The sequence below is a fragment of the Nerophis lumbriciformis genome, linkage group LG08 (assembly GCF_033978685.3).
Source record: "Nerophis lumbriciformis linkage group LG08, RoL_Nlum_v2.1, whole genome shotgun sequence".
NCBI lineage: Eukaryota > Metazoa > Chordata > Actinopteri > Syngnathiformes > Syngnathidae > Nerophis > Nerophis lumbriciformis.
Genome location: NC_084555.2, coordinates 37,298,303 through 37,319,692, shown reverse-complemented (window position 1 = coordinate 37,319,692; position 21,390 = coordinate 37,298,303). Strand labels below are relative to the sequence as shown.

General features: G+C 40.0%; 1 protein-coding gene across 5 annotated transcripts in view; it reads left to right on the top strand.

Annotated features, from left to right (window-relative positions):
- LOC133611746 (ryanodine receptor 3-like) overlaps positions 1-21,390 on the top strand; it is a 359,447-nt gene that overhangs the window by 243,222 nt on the left and 94,835 nt on the right. For all 5 annotated transcript variants that reach the window (XM_061968833.2, XM_061968834.2, XM_061968831.2 and 2 more), the window contains 10 exons: positions 5,384-5,516; positions 5,721-5,824; positions 5,911-6,046; positions 8,994-9,180; positions 9,311-9,419; positions 10,292-10,412; positions 13,240-13,409; positions 16,829-17,049; positions 17,196-17,286; positions 17,827-17,967. In XM_061968833.2, coding sequence (XP_061824817.2) covers positions 5,384-5,516; positions 5,721-5,824; positions 5,911-6,046; positions 8,994-9,180; positions 9,311-9,419; positions 10,292-10,412; positions 13,240-13,409; positions 16,829-17,049; positions 17,196-17,286; positions 17,827-17,967 — 1,413 coding nt within the window. The remainder of the gene's footprint in view (positions 1-5,383; positions 5,517-5,720; positions 5,825-5,910; positions 6,047-8,993; positions 9,181-9,310; positions 9,420-10,291; positions 10,413-13,239; positions 13,410-16,828; positions 17,050-17,195; positions 17,287-17,826; positions 17,968-21,390) is intronic.

Sequence of the window (21,390 nt, the reverse complement as noted above, 5' to 3'; positions counted from 1 at the left end):
TATGGCTGTTATCTACCGCACCCCAGGGCCCTACTCGGACTTTATTAATGAATTCTCAGAGTTCGTTGCTGATCTAGTGACGCACGCAGACAATATAATCATAATGGGGGACTTTAATATCCATATGAATACCCCATCGGACCCTCAGTGCGTGGCGCTCCAGACTATAATTGATAGCTGTGGTCTTACACAAATAATAAATGAACCTACGCATCGCAACGGCAATACGATAGATCTAGTGCTGGTCAGGGGTGTCACCACCTCCAAAGTTACGGTACTCCCGTATACTAAAGTAATGTCCGATCATTACCTTATAAAATTCGAAGTTCTGACTCATTGTCAACAAACTAATAATAATAATAACTGCTATAGCAGCCGCAACATTAATGCCGCCACAACGATGACTCTTGCTGACCTACTGCCTTCGGTAATGGCACCATTCCCAAATTATGTCGGCTCTATTGATAACCTCACTAACAACTTTGACAATGCCCTGCGCAAAACCATTGATAGTATAGCACCGCTAAAACAAAAAAGGGCCCCTAAAAGGCGCACCCCATGGTTTACAGAGGAAACCAGAGCTCATAAATTATCATGTAGAAAGTTGGAACGCAAATGGCGCGCGACCAAGCTTGAGGTTTTCCATCAAGCATGGAGTGATAGTTTAATATCGTATAAACGCATGCTTACCTTAGCTAAAGCTAAATATTACTCAAATCTCATCCGCCTCAACAAAAACGACCCTAAATTTTTGTTTAGTACAGTAGCATCGCTAACCCAACAAGGGACTCCTCCCAATAGCTCCACCCACTCGGCAGATGACTTTATGAATTTCTTTAATAAGAAAATTGAACTCATTAGAAAGGAGATTAAAGACAACGCATCCCAGCTACAACTGGGTTCTATGAACACAGATACAACTGTATCTACGACGGATACTGCAATACAAAATAGTCTCTCTCTTTTTGATGAAATAACATTAGAGGAACTATTACAGCGTGTAAGTGGGATAAAACAAACAACATGTTTACTTGACCCACTTCCTGGGAAACTTATCAAGGAGCTTTTTGTATTATTAGGTCCATCAGTGCTAAATATTATAAACTTATCACTTTCCTCTGGCACTGTTCCCCTAGCATTCAAGAAAGCGGTTATTCATCCTCTGCTCAAAAGACCTAACCTTGATCCTGACCTCATGGTAAACTACCGACCGGTGTCCCACCTTCCCTTTATTTCGAAAATCCTCGAAAAAATTGTCGCACAGCAGCTAAATGAACACTTAGTGTCTAACAATCTCTGTGAACCTTTTCAATCCGGTTTCAGGGCAAATCACTCTACGGAGACAGCCCTCGCAAAAATGACTAATGATCTACTGATAACGATGGATTCTGATGCGTCATCTATGTTGCTGCTTCTTGATCTTAGCGCTGCTTTCGATACCGTCGATCATAATATTTTATTAGAGCGTATCAAAACACGTATTGGTATGTCAGACTTAGCTTTGTCGTGGTTTAACTCTTATCTTACTGACAGGATGCAATGCGTCTCCCATAATAATGTGACCTCGGACTATGTTAAGGTAACGTGCGGAGTTCCTCAGGGTTCGGTTCTTGGCCCTGCACTCTTTAGTATTTACATGCTGCCGCTAGGCGACATCATACGCAAATACGGTGTTAGCTTTCATTGCTATGCTGATGACACCCAACTCTACATGCCCCTAAAGCTGACCAACACGCCGGATTGTAGTCAGCTGGAGGCGTGTCTTAATGAAATTAAACAATGGATGTCCGCTAACTTCTTGCAACTCAACGCCAAGAAAACGGAAATGCTGATTATCGGTCCTGCTAAACACCGACATTTATTTAATAATACCACCTTAACATTTGACAACCAAACAATTACACAAGGCGAATCAGTAAAGAATCTGGGTATTATCTTCGACCCAACTCTCTCGTTTGAATCACACATTAAGAGTGTTACTAAAACGGCCTTCTTTCATCTCCGTAATATCGCAAAAATTCGTTCTATTTTATCCACTAGCGACGCTGAGATCATTATTCATGCGTTCGTTACGTCTCGTCTCGACTACTGTAACGTATTATTTTCGGGTCTCCCTATGTCTAGCATTAAAAAATTACAGTTGGTACAAAATGCGGCTGCTAGACTTTTGACAAGAACAAGAAAGTTTGATCATATTACGCCTATACTGGCTCACCTGCACTGGCTTCCTGTGCACTTAAGAAGTGACTTTAAGGTTTTACTACTTACGTATAAAATACTACACGGTCTAGCTCCGTCCTATCTTGTCGATTGCATTGTACCATATGTCCCGGCAAGAAATCTGCGTTCAAAGAACTCCGGCTTATTAGTGATTCCCAGAGCCCAAAAAAAGTCTGCGGGCTATAGAGCGTTTTCTATTCGGGCTCCAGTACTATGGAATGCCCTCCCGGTAACAATTAGAGATGCTACATTTAAGTCCCATCTTAAAACTCATTTGTATACTCTAGCCTTTAAATAGCCCCCCTGTTAGACCAGTTGATCTGCCGTTTCTTTTCTTTTCTCCTCTGCTCCCCTTTTCCTTGAGGGGGGGGGGGGGCACAGGTCCGGTGGCCATGGATGAAGTGCTGGCTGTCCAGAGTCGGGACCCGGGGTGGACCGCTCGCCTGTGCATCGGCTGGGAACATCTCTACGCTGCTGACCCGTCTCCGCTCGGGATGGTGTCCTGCTGGCCCCACTATGGACTGGACTCTTACTATTATGTTGGATCCACTATGGACTGGACTCTCACAATATTATGTCAGACCCACTCGACATCCATTGCTTTCGGTCTCCCCTAGAGGGGGGGGGTTACCCACATATGCGGTCCTCTCCAAGGTTTCTCATAGTCATTCACATCGACGTCCCACTGGGGTGAGTTTTTCCTTGCCCGTATGTGGGCTTTGTACCGAGGATGTCGTTGTGGCTTGTACAGCCCTTTGAGACACTTGTGATTTAGGGCTATATAAATAAAGATTGATTGATTGATTGATTGATTGACTTACAATGTTAACTCTCACTGGGATGCCGACTGATGGGCTGGTTATATATTTTATTACTTATGCTCTCCTTAGGCTGCTAAATTCAGATGATCCTCACCCTGCAGATAGAAATAGAAGGCTTCCTAGTAGAGGTGGGGGAAATAATCAATTTTAGATGCATTGCAATTCGGACATGGAGGATTATAGAATCGATTAGTAAACGTCAACAGTCGATAATCGATGTATTTATTGTAAATAAAGTAATGCAGACAGTTCTAAAATTTGGCTGACTGAAGCGAGTCACCTCACCGAGAGTTCCGACCAGCTCCTTTACTATAAGCTTTGTACACATTTTCATTAATTTAATAAATGTGATGGGAATTCATTTAACTTTCTCATTCCAAATGAATTGTTTTTTTGTTTTTTTTACAAGAGATAAATGCTTATTCAGTGAAACAAAAACAAATGTAAAACTGCATCAATATACATAAATTAAAGATGCATCAATAATCGATTTTTAATCGAATCGTAGCTCCTGAATCATAATCGAATTGTGAGGTGCCCAAAGATTCCCACCTCTACTTTCTAGCGATGTTGCAATGGTCTTATGCTGCATTCCAATTGTTGAGAGCCAAGTTGAGAGCCATATGGAATCAAGTGGCTAGTGTGAATTTTCAAAGGTGACCAACTTCCCGGCTTTGTGCTACAACCCTCTACTAAACAAGTGAGATGCATTGATTATAATTGAGCATGAACTGGCAGCAGCAGTCGCTCAAGCTCCTTCTTAATTTTATGTAAGGTCGCAATTAATACATCATTTTTAGCAGCTCAAGCTAACTAGCAGCTAGCTACTCTCCTGGTGATTAATTAACATCTATTAAAGACTCATTCTGCTAGTAATTCAATTAGTTTATTGGTAAATTAACAAGTAACTGCAATTAATTACTTGTTTAAAGTAATAATTTTCGTAACACTGGTCACAACTCCAGAAGAGTAGTTCCTCGGTGTTAGCTCTTACAATAACAAAGTTGCTAGAGTATAGCTTGGTAAATATGCAGGATGATTGCTGTTTTTTTTTTAGTTTTATAACATGCTTTATAGGTGTAATAGATGAATCCCATTGCCTGCCTTCTTAGCCAGGTCTGACTCGCACTATTTAGAATGCACATTAAAGGGAAATACATGTGTTCTTGTCCCATTGTGGATGATGGGTAAAATTCTCAAAACATGTGTTTCCCTTTTAAAGAGACCCACACATAGTTCACTGAACTAGCTCCATATAATTATTGCTGCTTGCTTACAGTATAGGAGTTTTTTGTGTTCATATTAGCATTGATAAAGACCCAAGGAGATGAACCCTCACCTGGAGGAGGCAAAATGAAAGGGACACATTTAACTCACCAACTGCATGAGCAAATAAGTATATTTAGTCTCTAATGGCATAGCTCTACTTTAAACATGTGCTAGGCTTTTCAACTGAATCGTGTTGAAAGGAGTGTTTTTATACTGTATGAGCTTATTTATTGGAGGGGCATTTCACACTCTATTTAGTTGCTTGTATCACATCACACAAAGGACCAAATCACATACCGTGTACATCAAATATTCACATCATGGAAGAGATGTGTATCATGCAGTATGTATCATTCATCAAACGCCACAACGAAAAGCTGTGCACTTCATCACGCTCATCGTAACCATTAATCCTGACTTCCCTATTTTCACAAAAACATATAAATACATCTGCATATTTTTGTTTTGTGAATTTTATATATCGTGTTCCTCAGTTAATGTTGCTGATCAATTTGAAGGCATTATTATTCTTTGAATTTATTAATTGTTATTTTTCAGTATCAAATGGTGCAAGTGGAAAGAATGTTTGTAGTTTAAATAAAGTTGTATTTGTATTTTTTTAATTTCGGGCAAATTGATGCACTTAAAATTATTTCTGTTTCTTCATCTCCAAAAGCCATGACCTTTTCTCCCAAAAATATATCGATTTTTTTTCTCAGAAATAAAAGTCATTCATCTTTTTTTTTCCCTCAATGCGGTCCCTCTGTTTAGTCCAACAAAAATATTTACAATTATTCTTTATTGATTATTTTATTTATTGGATGCACTATTGGAACCTTTAACTTTCAAGTGGTAAAGCCCAACTTCCTCCCTGCAATAATAAACATATTTTATTAGCCCTTTCTGACAATATCGGTCTCATTGGTGAGTCGAAATGTAATTATTTAGCCACTTTTTATATTGTTTTCCTTTATTTTATTTAGTTTTTTTCATTGGCGATGTAGATTTGATAAAACAACATTGCAGTCCATGTTTGCTCATATTTTATCTACTGTAATTTTGCCACCTTATAGGAAATCGCCTTCCCCAAGATGGTAGCCAGCTGTTGTCGCTTCCTGTGTTACTTTTGCCGGATCAGTCGCCAAAATCAAAAAGCCATGTTTGACCACCTGAGTTACCTGCTGGAGAATAGCAGCGTCGGCCTTGGTGGGTGGAGCTAAATATTATTGTGTAAGATCCAAAACTACTCTGTGTTGGATTGAAACATACTGTACTTTTAAAGGTACAATCATTTTAGGCTGTATTGAACATCTAAAATATTATCATTGTTATTTCTATCGATAATACAGTGTACTAGCCGGAATAGCCTAGATCTAGATAAATGTCTATCTAATGTGATTATTATTGCAGCTTCTCCAGCTATGAGAGGTTCCACTCCTCTTGATGTGGCTGCTTCCTCAGTCATGGACAACAACGGTCTGGCTCTGGCACTCGAAGAACCGGATCTTGACAAGGTGGAGCTCCTTAAATTCATTGTACCATTATTTTATGAAATTAAAATCCAGTGTTATAAAATGTTATGCTTTTATTGTACCTGCAGGTGGTCACATACTTGGCGGGCTGCGGTCTCCAGAGTTGTCCGATGCTCCTGGCGAAAGGTTATCCAGATATCGGCTGGAACCCCATTGAGGGAGAGCGTTACCTTTCCTTCCTGCGGTTTGCTGTCTTTGTTAATGGTATTATTGCTGTTAACATTTCCACGTTTAGTAAAATCTAAGTGATTTGTACTACTTTCATCACTTTACATACAATATGAAGTTAATGACTCAAGTGCAAGTTTTAAAGCCTTCCTTCAGTTGCGTGAGATGGAGTTTGGCCTTTAGCTATGGGAATGTGAAACTGTGTGGTTTACATGAATTGCATTTTCTTGTACAGGTATATACTAAATATTGTATAATCACCACCCACATGCGGTAGAACAGTACAATTAAAATGATTGTTTGCAACTTAATCAAAGTTTCATTAGAAAATAAAAACAAAAACAAAAACAAAACAGGAACACCACAGGCTATTTTATCTTACCATTAGTGGTTTAACATAAAATACGTTTAAAAAGTATATACCGTATTTTTCGGACTATAAGTCGCAGTTTTTTTCATAGTTTGGCCGGGGGTGCGACTTATACTCAGGAGCGACTTATGTGTGAAATTATAAACACATTACCGTAAAATATCAAATAATATTATTTAGCTCATTCACGTAAGAGACTAGACGTATAAGATTTCATGGGATTTAGCGATTAGGAGTGACAGATTGTTTGGTAAACGTATAGCATGTTCTATATGTTATAGTTATTTGAATGACTCTTACCATAATATGTTACGTTAGCATACCAGGCACGTTCTCAGTTGGTTATTTATGCCTCATATAACGTACACTTATTCAGCCTGTTGTTCACTATTCCTTATTTATTTTAAATTGTCTTTCAAATGTCTATTCTTGGTGTTGGTTTTATCAAATACATTTCCCAAAAAAATGCGACTTATACACCAGTGCGACTTATATATGTTTTTTTCCTTCTTTATTATGCATTTTCGGCCGGTGCGACTTATACTCCGGTGCGACTTATACTCCGAAAAATACGGTAATTACCGTAACAGTAATTGGTTCTGTGACCGAGCTTTTATAATGAAAAACAAATGTAAGAAATATTGCAAGAATGTAGAATGTCCCATTAACAACTAGAGTAAAGTAATAGAATAATAATTTACAGCATTTACTCTGGAGAGTGGACTTCAACAGTATCCCCTTCCTATCACAGGGCCAACACAGATAGACAACATTCACACTCACATTCACACACTAGGGCCAATTTAGTCTTGCCAATCAACTTATCCCATATATTTATAGATACATGTCCGCCGTTTATAAATTATTTTAACATTCGGCTTTAGTATGGTGCAGACTAGCAGTGATTCGCTCGAAATGCTTCGCCAAGTTAGCAAGACACTCAATTGATTATTTTTTTATTTTTTTACTTCAGTGAATATCATCCACTCCTTCTTAGCACTGTCCTTCACACTTGCTTTTTTCCTTCGCAGGTTAGGAAAGACAATTTTCATGTCGTTTTCTAGCAATGATCTAATGCTATTGTGTACGACCAGATGTTTTAGGCGAATCTTATGGTTCAATGTGGCGGCAACTAATGGCGGCAACGCTTGTAACTCAAATTTTTGTAGGCTGAGAGACAGCTCCTATTTCAAAACACTCTTTAGTTGTGGGACTCTCTAGTTTTTTTGTACCAATTATATCAAATACAAATTGGCTGCCTTTTTGTAGCTGTCACTCCAAGCTGTTTCATACACATGTACATGCCTGTACCATGAGCACATAGACACACATTTTTCTTGCAAGGTCTACATACAGAAAAATTGAAGGATGTGGGGGCCACTTTGATACATTTTGTACATTACAGATACTAAAATGTAGGTGAACCAATATGTGCAAAACTATCTAAACAAAACATCCACATCTTAGCTGTGCTTTATAGGTGCCAAAGCACATTAATGTGTCATATCTAAACCAAACCTGAGTTATAAATGTTTTTATCATTATTCTTCACTATCATTATTACTGCACCAAATAGGACATTTTTGAGGGATTTTGCACACTTCAAAATCTTGCAAAACAATCTTTACACATATTCAACATAACAGAATGCACACAAATCATCAAACATACAGAAAGTAGTAAGTAAGTAGTATATTTGGTTCTATTTTTTTTCTTTGTTGTTTGTCTAATGCTTTAATCTGGTACATGTTTATTTTGACCATATATATATATATATATATATATATATAGACAAAAAACAAAGAAAAAAAATAGAACCAAATATACTACTTACTTACTTATATATATATATATATATATATATATATATATATATATATATATATATATATATATATATATACACATATATATATATATATATATATGGTCAAAATAAACATGTACCAGATTAAAGCATTAGACAAAAAACAAAGAAAAAAAATAGAACCAAATATACTACTTACTTACTACTTTCTATATATATATATATATATACATATATACATATATATATATATATATGTATATATATATATATATATATATATATATATATATATATATATATATATATATATATATATATATATATATATATACACTGTACTTTGTGCATCCCTGGGCTATACATTTGATGACAGCCAACGTTACCAGCTAAACTTTGACAAATTACTGTCATTAGCTGACAACAAATTTAAATAAAGTGTGTTTGTGTGTGTGTGTATATTACGTGGGGCATAATTTATGTACTCAAAACCAGAAGAGGGCAGAATATAATGCTTACAACACTTTTGATAATTAGCACCTTTGAGGTAGCTGCTTAAGGTTGCGAACAGTCCCTTTAATAAAGTCCAACAAAAAAAGAAGAGGAGCATTACCCATTCATTCCACAACAGAAAGTTGCTTTTACTGACTTCATACATACTGTACATACATATGTGGTAGGGAAGGAATGGGACAAGCTTACTTAGGGATTAAATATTAGGAAAATTAAAAATTTAGCATATTGCTCCTCATGCAAACCACAATAATAAACATATTGTTCAAATGTCTTTTTTTTATATTTACAAGGTGAGAGTGTGGAGGAGAACTCCAGTGTTGTGGTCAAGCTGCTCATCCGTCGCCCCGAGTGTTTTGGACCTGCCCTGAGGGGGGAGGGAGGGAACGGACTCCTGGCTGCTATGAAAGAAGCAATCAAGATCTCTGAGACTCCGGCTTTGGACCTGCCTGGTTCTGTCCAGGGAGTCAGCTCTGATGCGTGAGCCCTACAGATCCAGCAAAGCTTATTGAATCAATACAAAGGAGCTGGCCATAAGATTAGCTGCTCATCCCTTTTCTCAGACTCAAGGAATGCATTTTCTCTGCTTGTGTTCTCCCCCATCCTTTAGATCCGCTGATGGTGACGATGAAGAGGAGGTAGTCCACATGGGCAATGCCATCATGTCCTTCTACTCCGCACTCATTGACCTTTTGGGACGTTGTGCTCCAGAGATGCATGTGAGTTTGCCGGATCTTTATCTTTTAATATTATTTTTTACAACCAGTCTACATGTGCTTTGTGGACTTGGAGAAGGCATTCGACCGTGTACCCCGGGAAGTCCTGTGGAGAGTGCTCAGAGAGTATGGGGTATCGGACTGTCTGATTGTGGCGGTCCGCTCCCTGTATGATCAGTGTCAGAGCTTGGTCCGCATTGCCGGCAGTAAGTTGGACACGTTTCCAGTGAGGGTTGGACTCCGCCAAGGCTGCCCTTTGTCACCGATTCTGTTCATAACCTTTATGGACAGAATTTCTAGGCGCAGTCAAGGCGTTGAGGGGATCTGGTTTGGTGGCTGCAGGATTAGGTCTCTGCTATTTGCAGATGATGTGGTCCTGATGGCTTCATCTGGCCAAGATCTGCAGCTCTCACTGGATCGGTTCGCAGCCGAGTGTGAAGCGACTGGGATGGGAATCAGCACCTCCAAGTCCGAGTCCATGGTTCTCGCCCGGAAAAGGGTGAAGCTCTGTCATCCGGGGGGAGCTCAAAGTAAAACCGCTGCTTCTCCACATCAAGAGGAGCCAGATGAGGTGGTTCGGGCATCTCTTCAGGATGCCACCCGAACGCCTCCCTAGGGAGGTGTTTAGGGCACGTCCAACCGGTAGGAGGCCACGGGGAAGACCCAGGACACGTTGGGAAGACTATCTCTCCCGGCTGGCCTGGGAACGCCTCGGGATCCCCCGGGAGAAGCTGGACGAAGTGGCTGGGGAGAGGGAAGTCTGAGCTTCCCTGCTTAGGCTGCTGCCCCCGCGACCCGACCTTGGATAAGCAGAAGAAGATGGATGGATGGATATTATTTTTTGCATTTACATTGTTATTTTTTTCTGTTTTCAGCTTATCAACAAGGGGAAAGGGGAAGCTCTCCGTATTCGGGCCATTTTACGCTCCTTGGTGCCTACTGAGGATCTGGTGGGAATCATCAGCATACCACTCAAAACCCCTATCATTAATAAAGGTATCTTATTTATGAACTTGAATAAAATATGGCTCCTCCTGATTCAATCTACATGAACATTTACTCCAAAGACCTAATTAGTGGAATCTATAGTGATTGCACCTTTTAGGGCCAGAGCACCACACTTACAGAATCTCACAATAGTGAGCACAGTGGTACCTCAGTTTTTGTACAGTATGCCCCACGTTTCATATGATTTAGTTGTTGATGAAAATATTGGCCAAATGTTTTGGCCAAACATTGCACAAAAAAAACTATCCTGTTTGTGTCCGTATCATCCTAGTCAAATCTGGAGCCCAAACAAATAATTCCACACGGGTTGTTGAGTCAGTCTCTGTACTTTTTAAAAATTAAATACAACTGCAAAATAATCCACCATGGGGCCAAAAACCTTTCTTTAATAAAGAAGGTGAGAAAAGTTAGTTCAAGAAATAACTCCTAGCTACGAAAGGTGGCCGTATTCGCCAACAAGAGTTATCAAAAAGGTAAAAGTGATGTTAAATGTTCATTTAGCCGATTCATTCATCGTTTATATATATTTATAATTGTTTTCTGCATGTAAAACTATAATCATTCCTTAGAAAATGGGTTTGGCTTGGGGAGTCTGGAATAGATTTATTGGACTTACATTGTTTCGAAGGGGAAACATTGCTTTGGTTTTTGTATGTTTTGTTTTTTGTCTGACCTTTCATAACAAATGACTAAAAAACATTGTGGCACCGCTGTATACTTTTCACATTTCACAAACCATTTTATTATTCAGTCTCAATTGACTATTACATTAAAAAAAACGTATTCGCTCTTAACATATAGTAGTCAGTGTACAGCTTGCAAAGTGCTCTAGATACTGTACTGTCTTCTTTTAGTTTTAGTAACGCGGCTACCTCAGCATTTTTTAAGAAAACACTAGATGTGTCTGTTATATACAGTACTGAGAAAAACAAACACTTTCTGCGGGATCACACAAATAAACAATGAAGCAGCAAAGTTATTAAAGGACAAGACTTTGGTCAATACCTAAATTTCTGGCCATGACTGTACACTGACTACTCCAAAGTATATCACATTTTTATTGTCTTTTGAGAGGATATAGTGTAATAAAAATGTTTTCCAAAATATGTGGAGTGTATTCACTTACTGTATATGTTAAAAGAACCAGCCTGATGAAAACATACAGTAGGCGATATATTTTTTTTAAAGGCCTACTGAAACCCACTACTACCGACCACGCAGTCTGATAGTTTATATATCAATGATGAAATCTTAACATTGCAACACATGCCAATACGGCCGGGTTAGCTTACTAAAGTGCAATTTTAAATTTTGCGCGAAATACCCTGCTGAAAACGTCTCGGTATGATGACGTCTACGCGTGACGTCACCGATTGTAGAGGACATTTTGGGACAGCATGGTGGCCAGCTATTAAGTCGTCTGTTTTCATCGCAAAATTCCACAGTATTCTGGACATCTGTGTTGGTGAATCTTTTGCAATTTGTTCAATGAACAATGGAGACAGCAAAGAAGAAAGCTGTAGGTGGGAAACGGTGTATTGCGGGTGGCTGCAGCAACACAAACACAGCCGGTGTTTCATTGTTTACATTCCCGAAAGATGACAGTCAAGCTTTACCATTGGCCTGTGGAGAACTGGGACAACAGAGACTCTTACCAGGAGGACTTTGAGTTGGATACGCAGACACGGTACCGTGAGTACGCATGCAGCTGCGGCTTCCAAACATTTGATCGCTTGCCCGTACCTTTGTGCCGCTATGTGCATGTCACGTACGTAACTTTGGGGATTTTGGGGAAATATATGTGCTGTATGAACTTTGGGGAGGTGAACGGTACTTTGGGCTGTGGGATTGAGTGTGTTGTGTAGGTGTTTGAGTTGTATTAGCGGGTTATATGGACGGGAGGTGTTTGTTATGCGGGATTAATTTGTGGCATATTAAATATAAGCCTGGTTGTGTTGTGGCTAATAGAGTATTGTGTTTATTTACTGTTTTAGTCATTCCCAGCTGAATATCAGGTCCCACCCGCCTCTCACAGCATCTTCCCTATCTGAATCGCTCCTTCACTCTCACTTTCCTCATCCACAAATCTTTCATCCTCGCTCAAATTAATGGGGAAATCGTCGCTTTCTCGGTCCGAATCGCTCTCGCTGCTGGTGGCCATGATTGTAAACAATGTGCTGATGTGAGGAGCTCCACAACCTGTGACGTCACGCTACTCGTCTGCTACTTCCGGTACAGGCAAGGCTTTTTTTATCAGCGACCAAAAGTTGCAAACTTTATCGTCGATGTTCTCTATTAAATCCTTTCAGCAAACATATGGCAATATCGTGAAATGATCAAGTATGACACATAGAATGGACCTGCTATCCCCGTTTAAACAAGAAAATCGCATTTCAGTAGGCCTTTAAATAACTAAATATATTTGCATACTACAACTGGGGTGCCTCCTGTGTCATTGCTTACAATAGAAAATTTTCTGGCAGAGATGAAGGTTATTGAATTCATTTTACTGCTCATGCCTTTTTAATCAGCCAAGCACTTTTCTGTGCACTCCCACAGCTCTGAGTAAGCCATATCGCTCGTACACCGAGCTGTCTTGCTCTGATGATTGATCTGCTTAAGCATAGCAAGACTTGCCTCTTAATTGTGCAGCCATCAGTTCTGGCAGTAGGCCAGCAGGGTAGACAGAAAGGTCTCATCTGCTCAATAGCCACACATACCATATAGTATTGAGAACTTAATCACTTACTGTAGGTTATATTTAAGGTTTCTTACATCCAAATGTAACACAAAGTGCTTTCTATCTCTCTCTCAGACGGTTCTGTGACAGAACCCGACATGTCAGCTATCTTTTGTCCAGACCACAAGGCCCCTATGGTGCTGTTCCTGGACAGAGTGTATGGTATTGAGGACCAGAGCTTTTTGCTTCACCTGCTTGAAGTTGGCTTCCTTCCTGATCTGAGGGCCGCAAACTCTCTAGATACGGTAAGTAGACGTATTGCCTTCTTGTGTGGCAAAGTGTGGTGTTTTTAGTACAGGTTTTTAGGGTTACTACTGTACAGTAGCAAACCGGCCAACATACATGGCACACACAAGACTTGTTCAGAGGACATACAGCCCAACTCCGGGAGCGCCTTCTCTTCCGATTTTGTTTCAACATTGAGAAATGACTGTTGTAATGCAATGATTGGTTCCAGCTGCAATAACACTCTTCTTCGCTGAAATCATCATCTTTTGTTTATGACAACAGAAGCTAACAAGCAAAATAGACACCAACAATTGTGTTTACGCCATGTCTTGTGCTCAAAGAGCTATAAAAGCAGTGTTGTCCCAAAAGCTGCAATTTGCAGCTTGAAGCACATTGTAATAATAAAACAAAAAAACACATTTATTAAACTAAAAGACAAAAAAAAAACTTGAATTAAGAAAATGTGAAGAATAATGCAAGAGCCATAATGGTGGAGCGAAAAGATTAACATTTTGATAGTAATGATTAATAATAAAAACCTCTAACCAAAAAAAATAATTTATGTACCGGTATATACCATTATTTTAGCATTTTTACAAAATAAAATATTAATAAAGTCAGGGTGGAGAGCAGTACTACTACAAAGTTAGCGTGCCAAGCATGTGGAATAATATTTTGAAAGGTGGTAATTGATGCCAAGTGTATAAAAGTACTGCAGAAAAGCTGTGGATACTTCTTAGTTTAGTACTTTTAATTAATTTGAAAAAATGTGTTTTCCTTACTGTCATTATGGGTGTTTAGTGTGGAATTTTAAGGGGTGACATGCACATTTTATGAAAATGCTGGGACATAAGCATACTGTATGTGGAAAAAGTGAAGTGCTCTGAGTATATTGCGGATGCACTGCAAGAAGTTGTATTCCTTTTAAGGTAAATTAATAAAAAGGTCTAACAAAAGGTGCTTATGGAACTGTAAACATTGACTTTTATCGAGCTGTCTATTCATCCATCCATTTTCATTTAATTTCCGTTTGCCTCTCTCTGTTTCAGCTAAAATAACTAAAGCATTATCAGAAAACACAATTAAAATATTCATTTTGTATTCTTTAATGGAGTTTGCCATAAAGAGAGGTGTAAAAAAGTTCAGGGAAATATTTGGGATTATCCACAACATCGAGGCTGATGTGGCAGAAAGAAGGAGAACTGCTAAATGTATTAGGTCATTATCTACCATGAATTGATTTACGTGGATCCCGACTTAAACAAGTTGAAAAACTTATTCGGGTGTTACCATTTAGTGGTCAATTGTACGGAATATGTACTGTACTGCGCAATCTACTAATAAAAAGTTTCAATCAATCAATCTCTGATTGGTGTCCATAGAAACACAATGATGTTCCCATTAACAGATACTCAAGGCTAATTAGTTCAAGGCAGCTGTTATCATCTAATACAGTATCTGTCATTGTAACAGTGACCTGCTCCTTTTAGTGCAGCTTGCTAACACTTGTTGCTCTACAATATCATTCTTCAGTATGAGGTTGAACTTGAAATATGCTGAAGGGCAATTGAAGCAGGAATAATGAGGAAAATGCAGGAAGCCTGACAAGGGGACAAATCCATTGTAAATACCAGTTTTACCAGTAAAATAGAACAATAAATGGTAATTGTAATGAACAAAAATAAAACATGTGGTCTGAGACTTAATCTACCTTTTCTCTCCCCTTTGATTATTTTTTCAAATATGTTTGAATAGTAATTATTTACACATAATTTAATATTTGGCCTTTAACAGCTGCTTGTTAAACACATTTAATGTGCATCATTAGCAAGACATGCATTTATTATTTTTGTTTGTTGTTTTTTTTAAATAAAATGGTAATATGGTACATTCATGGGTAACAATAGCAAATTAATTATACAATTTGGTTAAAGAGCTACTGTACATACTGGTTTATAAACCAACACAGAAACGTTCAAAATAATTTTGTAATAACCAATGGTATTAATTTACTTTAGCTGCCTTATGGCATATACCTATCCACCTTACATTGGGTGATGGGCTAATGAATACGTGAATTCTGTTAAGCAAAGAGAGAAGGAAAGATAAACTTAGTAGCATTACCATCGTTGCACATTGTGGTCATATTGTAAGTAAGTAGACTATTAAAACACGACACTAATTATACAATATAGTAATTTATAATTGTGCAAAAAAAAGAAAAGGTATCCCATCCATCCATTTTTTATACTGCTACTGTTATCTTACCTTATTAGGGTCACGGGTAAACATACTTGCCAACTCTCCCGAATTTCCCGGGAGACTCCCGCATTTCAGTGCCCCTCCCGAAAATTTCCCGGGACAACCATTCTCCCGAATTTCTCCCGATTTCCAGCCGGACTTAAGGCACGCCCCCTCCAGGTCCGTGCGGACCTGAGTGAGGACAGTCTGTCGTCACGTCCGCTTGGCCAACCAAAAAGTAACCACAGAACACTATACTGTATAGTGTTCTGTGGTTACTTTTTGGTTGGCCAACGGTTTACGTTGTATTGCGCACCCTGATAGCAAGTGTGCGAGTCGGTTCTGAAGTATGAAGTAAAGACACGTAACTTCGTCACCTCGCCTGGTTATTGACTCCAACCCAGAATATTACACTGCCCAACAATGAGTAGAGAGGAGTGTTATGTGTGTATATTTGTAAATAAATGAACACTGAAATTCAAGTATTTCTTTTATTTATATGTATATATATATATATATATATATATATATATATATAATAAAATACATATATATATATATATATATATATATATATATATATATATATATATATATATATATATATATATATATATATAGCTAGAATTCACTGAAAGTCAAGTATTTATTTTAAACATATATATATATATATATATATATATATATATATATATATATATATATATATATATATATATATATATATATATATATACTGTATATATATACTGTATATATATACTGTATATACTGTATATATATATATATATATATAAGAAATACTTGAATTTCAGTGAATTCTAGCTATAAATATACTCCTCCCCCTTAACCCCGCCCCCGGCCCCCGCCCACCTCAACATACAGATACATATATATATATGTACAAACGTATGTACACATATGCATATATGTACATATGTACATACTGTATATACATATATACACATATACATATATGTGTATATATGTACATGACTCATGTTAATGTGACTGTGACCTCATATGTCTGCATACGGGCGGGACATTGCATTCACATTAGACATCACATGTTTTTTTATGTAAACAACGACATAAAAACATCGTATTTGACGCAAAAAATCTGATTTGGACATCTTTCCATGTAGTGTGAACGTAGCCAGAGACTAATATCTCCCACTCCCAAATCTCTCTGCAGGAGGGTCTGTGCACCACCGAGACGGCATTGGCCATGAACCGTTACATCGGCTCAGCCATGCTCCCCCTCCTCACCCGCTGCGCGCCCCTCTTCGCTGGCACCGAGCACCACGCCACGCTCATCGATTCCACACTGCACACCATCTATCGCCTCTCCAAAGGCAGGTCCCTCACCAAGGCCCAGAGAGACGCCATTGAAGAGTGCCTGCTGGCTGTCTGCAAGTGAGGAGAGCACAAAAGGCACATTTATCTGCGCCGACAGGGGTTGAGATTAACAATAAATCGGATCTGGCTTGTCTCCCAAGTCAGTGACGGTGGTCAAAAGAAGCTCAGGGGGCCACGCTTATCTCTTTCTCACCTTTCTGCAGGCACCTTCGCCCTTCTATGCTGCAGCAGCTTCTGCACCACCTCGTCTTTGACGTGCCCTTGCTGACTGAATACTGCAAGATGCCTCTCAGGGTGGCCGACATATAATTCACTCTTTTTAAAATTCTGTTGGCAGCCTCCATCTCTTATCACATTCCCTTCTGGTTGCCTTGCCTGCATGCCTCATTATCAGACCTTTTCTTTTCTTCTGCATGGTCACAGTGGTTCCCTACAGTGTGTTTTTATTGGTAAAATAACTGGTTGCTCCCTCTCTCTTACATATACACTTTTTTTGTACACAAATCTGTGATAAAGTGAAAGTGTGGAAGAGGCATACAGTCAATGGAGAAAAAAAAAACATGGACTTTGAGATTACAAGCTTGTTGGCTCTGCTGATCCACTTCATCCGTCTGGCCGCCAGGGAAAAAAAGAGCAAACATTATAAGATGTGACTAGCGTGTGAATAGTCTTTTCCACACACGGTACTGTATCTACATGTAGAGATCTTATTTGCTCTGACCGTTTTCTTGTGCATCATTATAGTCTCCATATTTAGTGTTTGTGTGATTAAAAGTCATTTTTCTATATTCAATTAATCAAATGAAGTGGTTTCCACCCCTCTGTGTCCTCCAGCTGCTAACCAACCATTATGAGCAGAACTGGAAGTACTATTGCCTCCCATCTGGCTGGGGAAGCTATGGCACGGCTTCGGAGGACGAACTGCAGCTCACCAAAAAGATCTTCTGGGGAGTGTTTGACTCGCTCGCCCAAAGGGTGAGGCATCCGTTTGATTTAAGTTAAAGTTAAAGTTAAAGTACCAATGATTGTCACACACACTAGATGTGGTGAAATTTGTCCTCTGCATTTGACCCATCCCCTTCTTCACCCCCTGGGAGGTGAGGGGAGCAGTGGGCAGCAGCGGTGGCCGCGCCCGGGAATCATTTTGGTGATTTAACCCCCAATTCCAACTCTTGATGCTAAGTGCCAAGCAGGGAGGTAATTGATACCATTTTTATAGTCTTTGGTAAGACTCGGCCCGGGTTTGAACTCACAACCTACCGATCTCAGGACGAACACTCTAACCAATAAGCCACTGAGTAGGTTTGGGCTGTCACAGACATGCCTAGTGTTGTACATCACTAAACTCATTTAAAAATCCAATGCTTACTAAACTAATACTTACTTTTACACGTCGTCTTTTACCTCTAAACTTGTGAAACCTAACAACGTGCTGTTCTTTATAGGAAGCCATTATTACATGAAGACAGGTCCATTGAAACTACCGTATTTTTTGGATTATAAGTCGCTCCGGAGTATAAGTCGCACCGGCCGAAAATGTATAATAAAGAAGGAAAAAAACATATATAAGTCGCACTAGAGTATAAGTCGCATTTTTGGGGGAAATTTATTTGATAAAATCCAACACCAAGAATAGACATTTGAAAGGCAATTTAAAATAAATAAAGAATAGTGAACAACAGGCTGAATAAGTGTACGTTATATGATGATGCTGCTCGATTGCCGTTTTCTGCTGCATAATTCATTACTTCCAGCTTGTAACCTGCAGTATATGATTTCCTTTTCGGTGCCATTTTTGTTCAGCCCTTCTCAGTTTTTATCTTCTTTTTTTTTTTTTTTTTTTGTCCTGTCCAGCTTCTCAGGCAAATCATATAGTTGATGTAGATGCCCATGTCGGCTGTTCAGATTTACTTTACAAAAGAGAAGTGTAGGATACTTCTCTTGTTGCCTTATTTGTATTTGACTTTATTAAATGTATTTATATTATCATTTAGTGCAGCCGGGCCGGAGCAGGAGGGGATAGAAAGAGAAAAAAAAGAAGACAGAGGGGGAAAATGTGGGAACAAGAGGGGGATTAGACAGAGAGACAAAAACAACAACAGCAAACAACAACAACAACAACAACAACAATAGAGCAACATCAGCAAATACGACATGTACAAATATGATGGTAAAAGTAATAGCAAATAAGCAGTTAGCGAAAATAAAAAATGATACTGAAATGACAATGAGCATTATTACACTACAAATGGAGCAATTCAAATACCAATAGAAATAGCGCTATTGATAATGAACAATACCAAATGCAACAATACATATACGTAATGATAACTTGAGATACGAAAGAATGCAGAAAAATGGAGGGGGAGAAAGAGAAGCAACCTACCTTAACCTTGTAGATTGTTATAGTAACAAGAGGTTAATCTTTGTCCGTGTGCCATGTGTTATACCCAGTTTACCCTAGGGCAACAACCTTAATATATATATGTTTGATGAAACGTGATTATGTGCATGAGTGTAAGTATGCATATGTATTTGTATATGTACAGAATGTGTACTGTATATGTGTTTGTACAGTGAATGTATATGTACAGAATGTGTATATGTGTTTGTACAGTGAGTGTATATGTACAGTATGTGTATGTGTATGTTTGTATATTGAATGTGCGTGTGGGTGTACGAACTTTAAGTATGTAAATATGTACTGTATTTGTGTATGTATGTGGGAGCGTAGATACCTATGTATGTATGTGAGCATATGCGAATTTGTATGTACAATATATTCGACTCCCAGAGTGCGTGGGAGCCAGAGCACGGCCCCAGGCCCCCGAGAGCCCAACACACAAACAGTAGGTGTGGTGCCCAGGGAACCAGGGACCACCGCCCCCACGCAGCCAAGCCGGCCAGCGACAGGAAACCCAGAGCCCGGACCACCGCACCGCCCACAAGGGCCAGCAGCAGGCCGCAGACAGACGCACCCGGCAGAGGACAGGGCACGAGAAAAGCAGGGGACAGCCAGACCCCGAGCCAGCAAGAGACCACACCCCACACGAGCAGAAAGGCGAGACGCCCCGCCCGAGGGACCCAGAGACTCCCCGCAACCGGACGGGAAGACCGCCCCCGCCCCACCGGCAACCGGGCCCCCATGAGCCCCCCCCACCCCCGGAGAGCGCGGCGAGGCCAGCCCCCGGCCACCCCACCCAAATCGGCCGCTGCAGGACCAGCCGGCACGGGGCCTCGGGAATCACCCACCCCACCTGCAGGGACTCCAACGATGGAGATGGAACAACCAGCAACCGCCCCGCCGAGTTCTCCCCCTGAGGGAGGGGAAAAAATTTAAAAATAATATTAATAAAATATATTAAAAAATAAATAAATAAAAATTTTTAAAAAATAATTAAAAGAAGATCACAGACATGCTGACACACAAGGTCACTACCCCAGCAACTGGCCGACTCGCAGCACCTCGGAATACCTTGTAGCACCAAGCTACCACAATAGACGCAGGGACTAGACCCAGCAGGCCCCAACCAAGACGGGCACCCGGAAGGGATGGACGGTAGGACCCAGGAGCTCCAGACACGCAGTTCGGATGCAGTAGCCTGAGGCGTCGACCCCCGCCTGACAGGCAGGCCCAGAGCGTACCCCCAGAAATATACATACATGCATATATACATATACATACACATACACATACACATATACATGTACACATACACACACATACACATATATACATATACATACACACACATACACATATGTACACATACACATATATATACACATACATACATACACATACACACACATATACATACATATACACAGTTCGTCAGCCCCGACAACCACCACGCGCGCGCTGCCACCAGTCACAACATCAGCCACACCCCTGCACCAGACCCAGCAGCCACGGGCGCCCACACCACAAACAAACGGCAGCAGAAACAGCAGCCGCAATACCCCCAGACAGCCAGCACCAGCCAATCAAATCAAAGCGATAAAAAAAAACTGCGACCGGCAACCACAGGCCAACAGGACCACGAAGACCAGCCGGCGCCAACCCGCCAGTCAGCCCAAACGCCAACATGCAAACAAGAGACACCAACACCCCCCCACCCCCACCAAAAGACCCCATCAGAACCCGCAGAAACACATCACCGCCCAAACAACCGAGACACAGCATCCAGACCAGACATGGGGGCCGCGCCGCCACCACATCAAGTCACCAACAGAGACCCCACAGCGCAGTTTTTATAAGTTACCGCCAATGTTGAAATGATCAATTTTCATAGGTACGGAAGTAGTAGCAGGTGGCATATTTTTTTTCACAATGCACTTCTGCCATGACCCGTCCCCGCCAAATTTTTATTGGGTGACGTGTGTGTGTGTGTGACG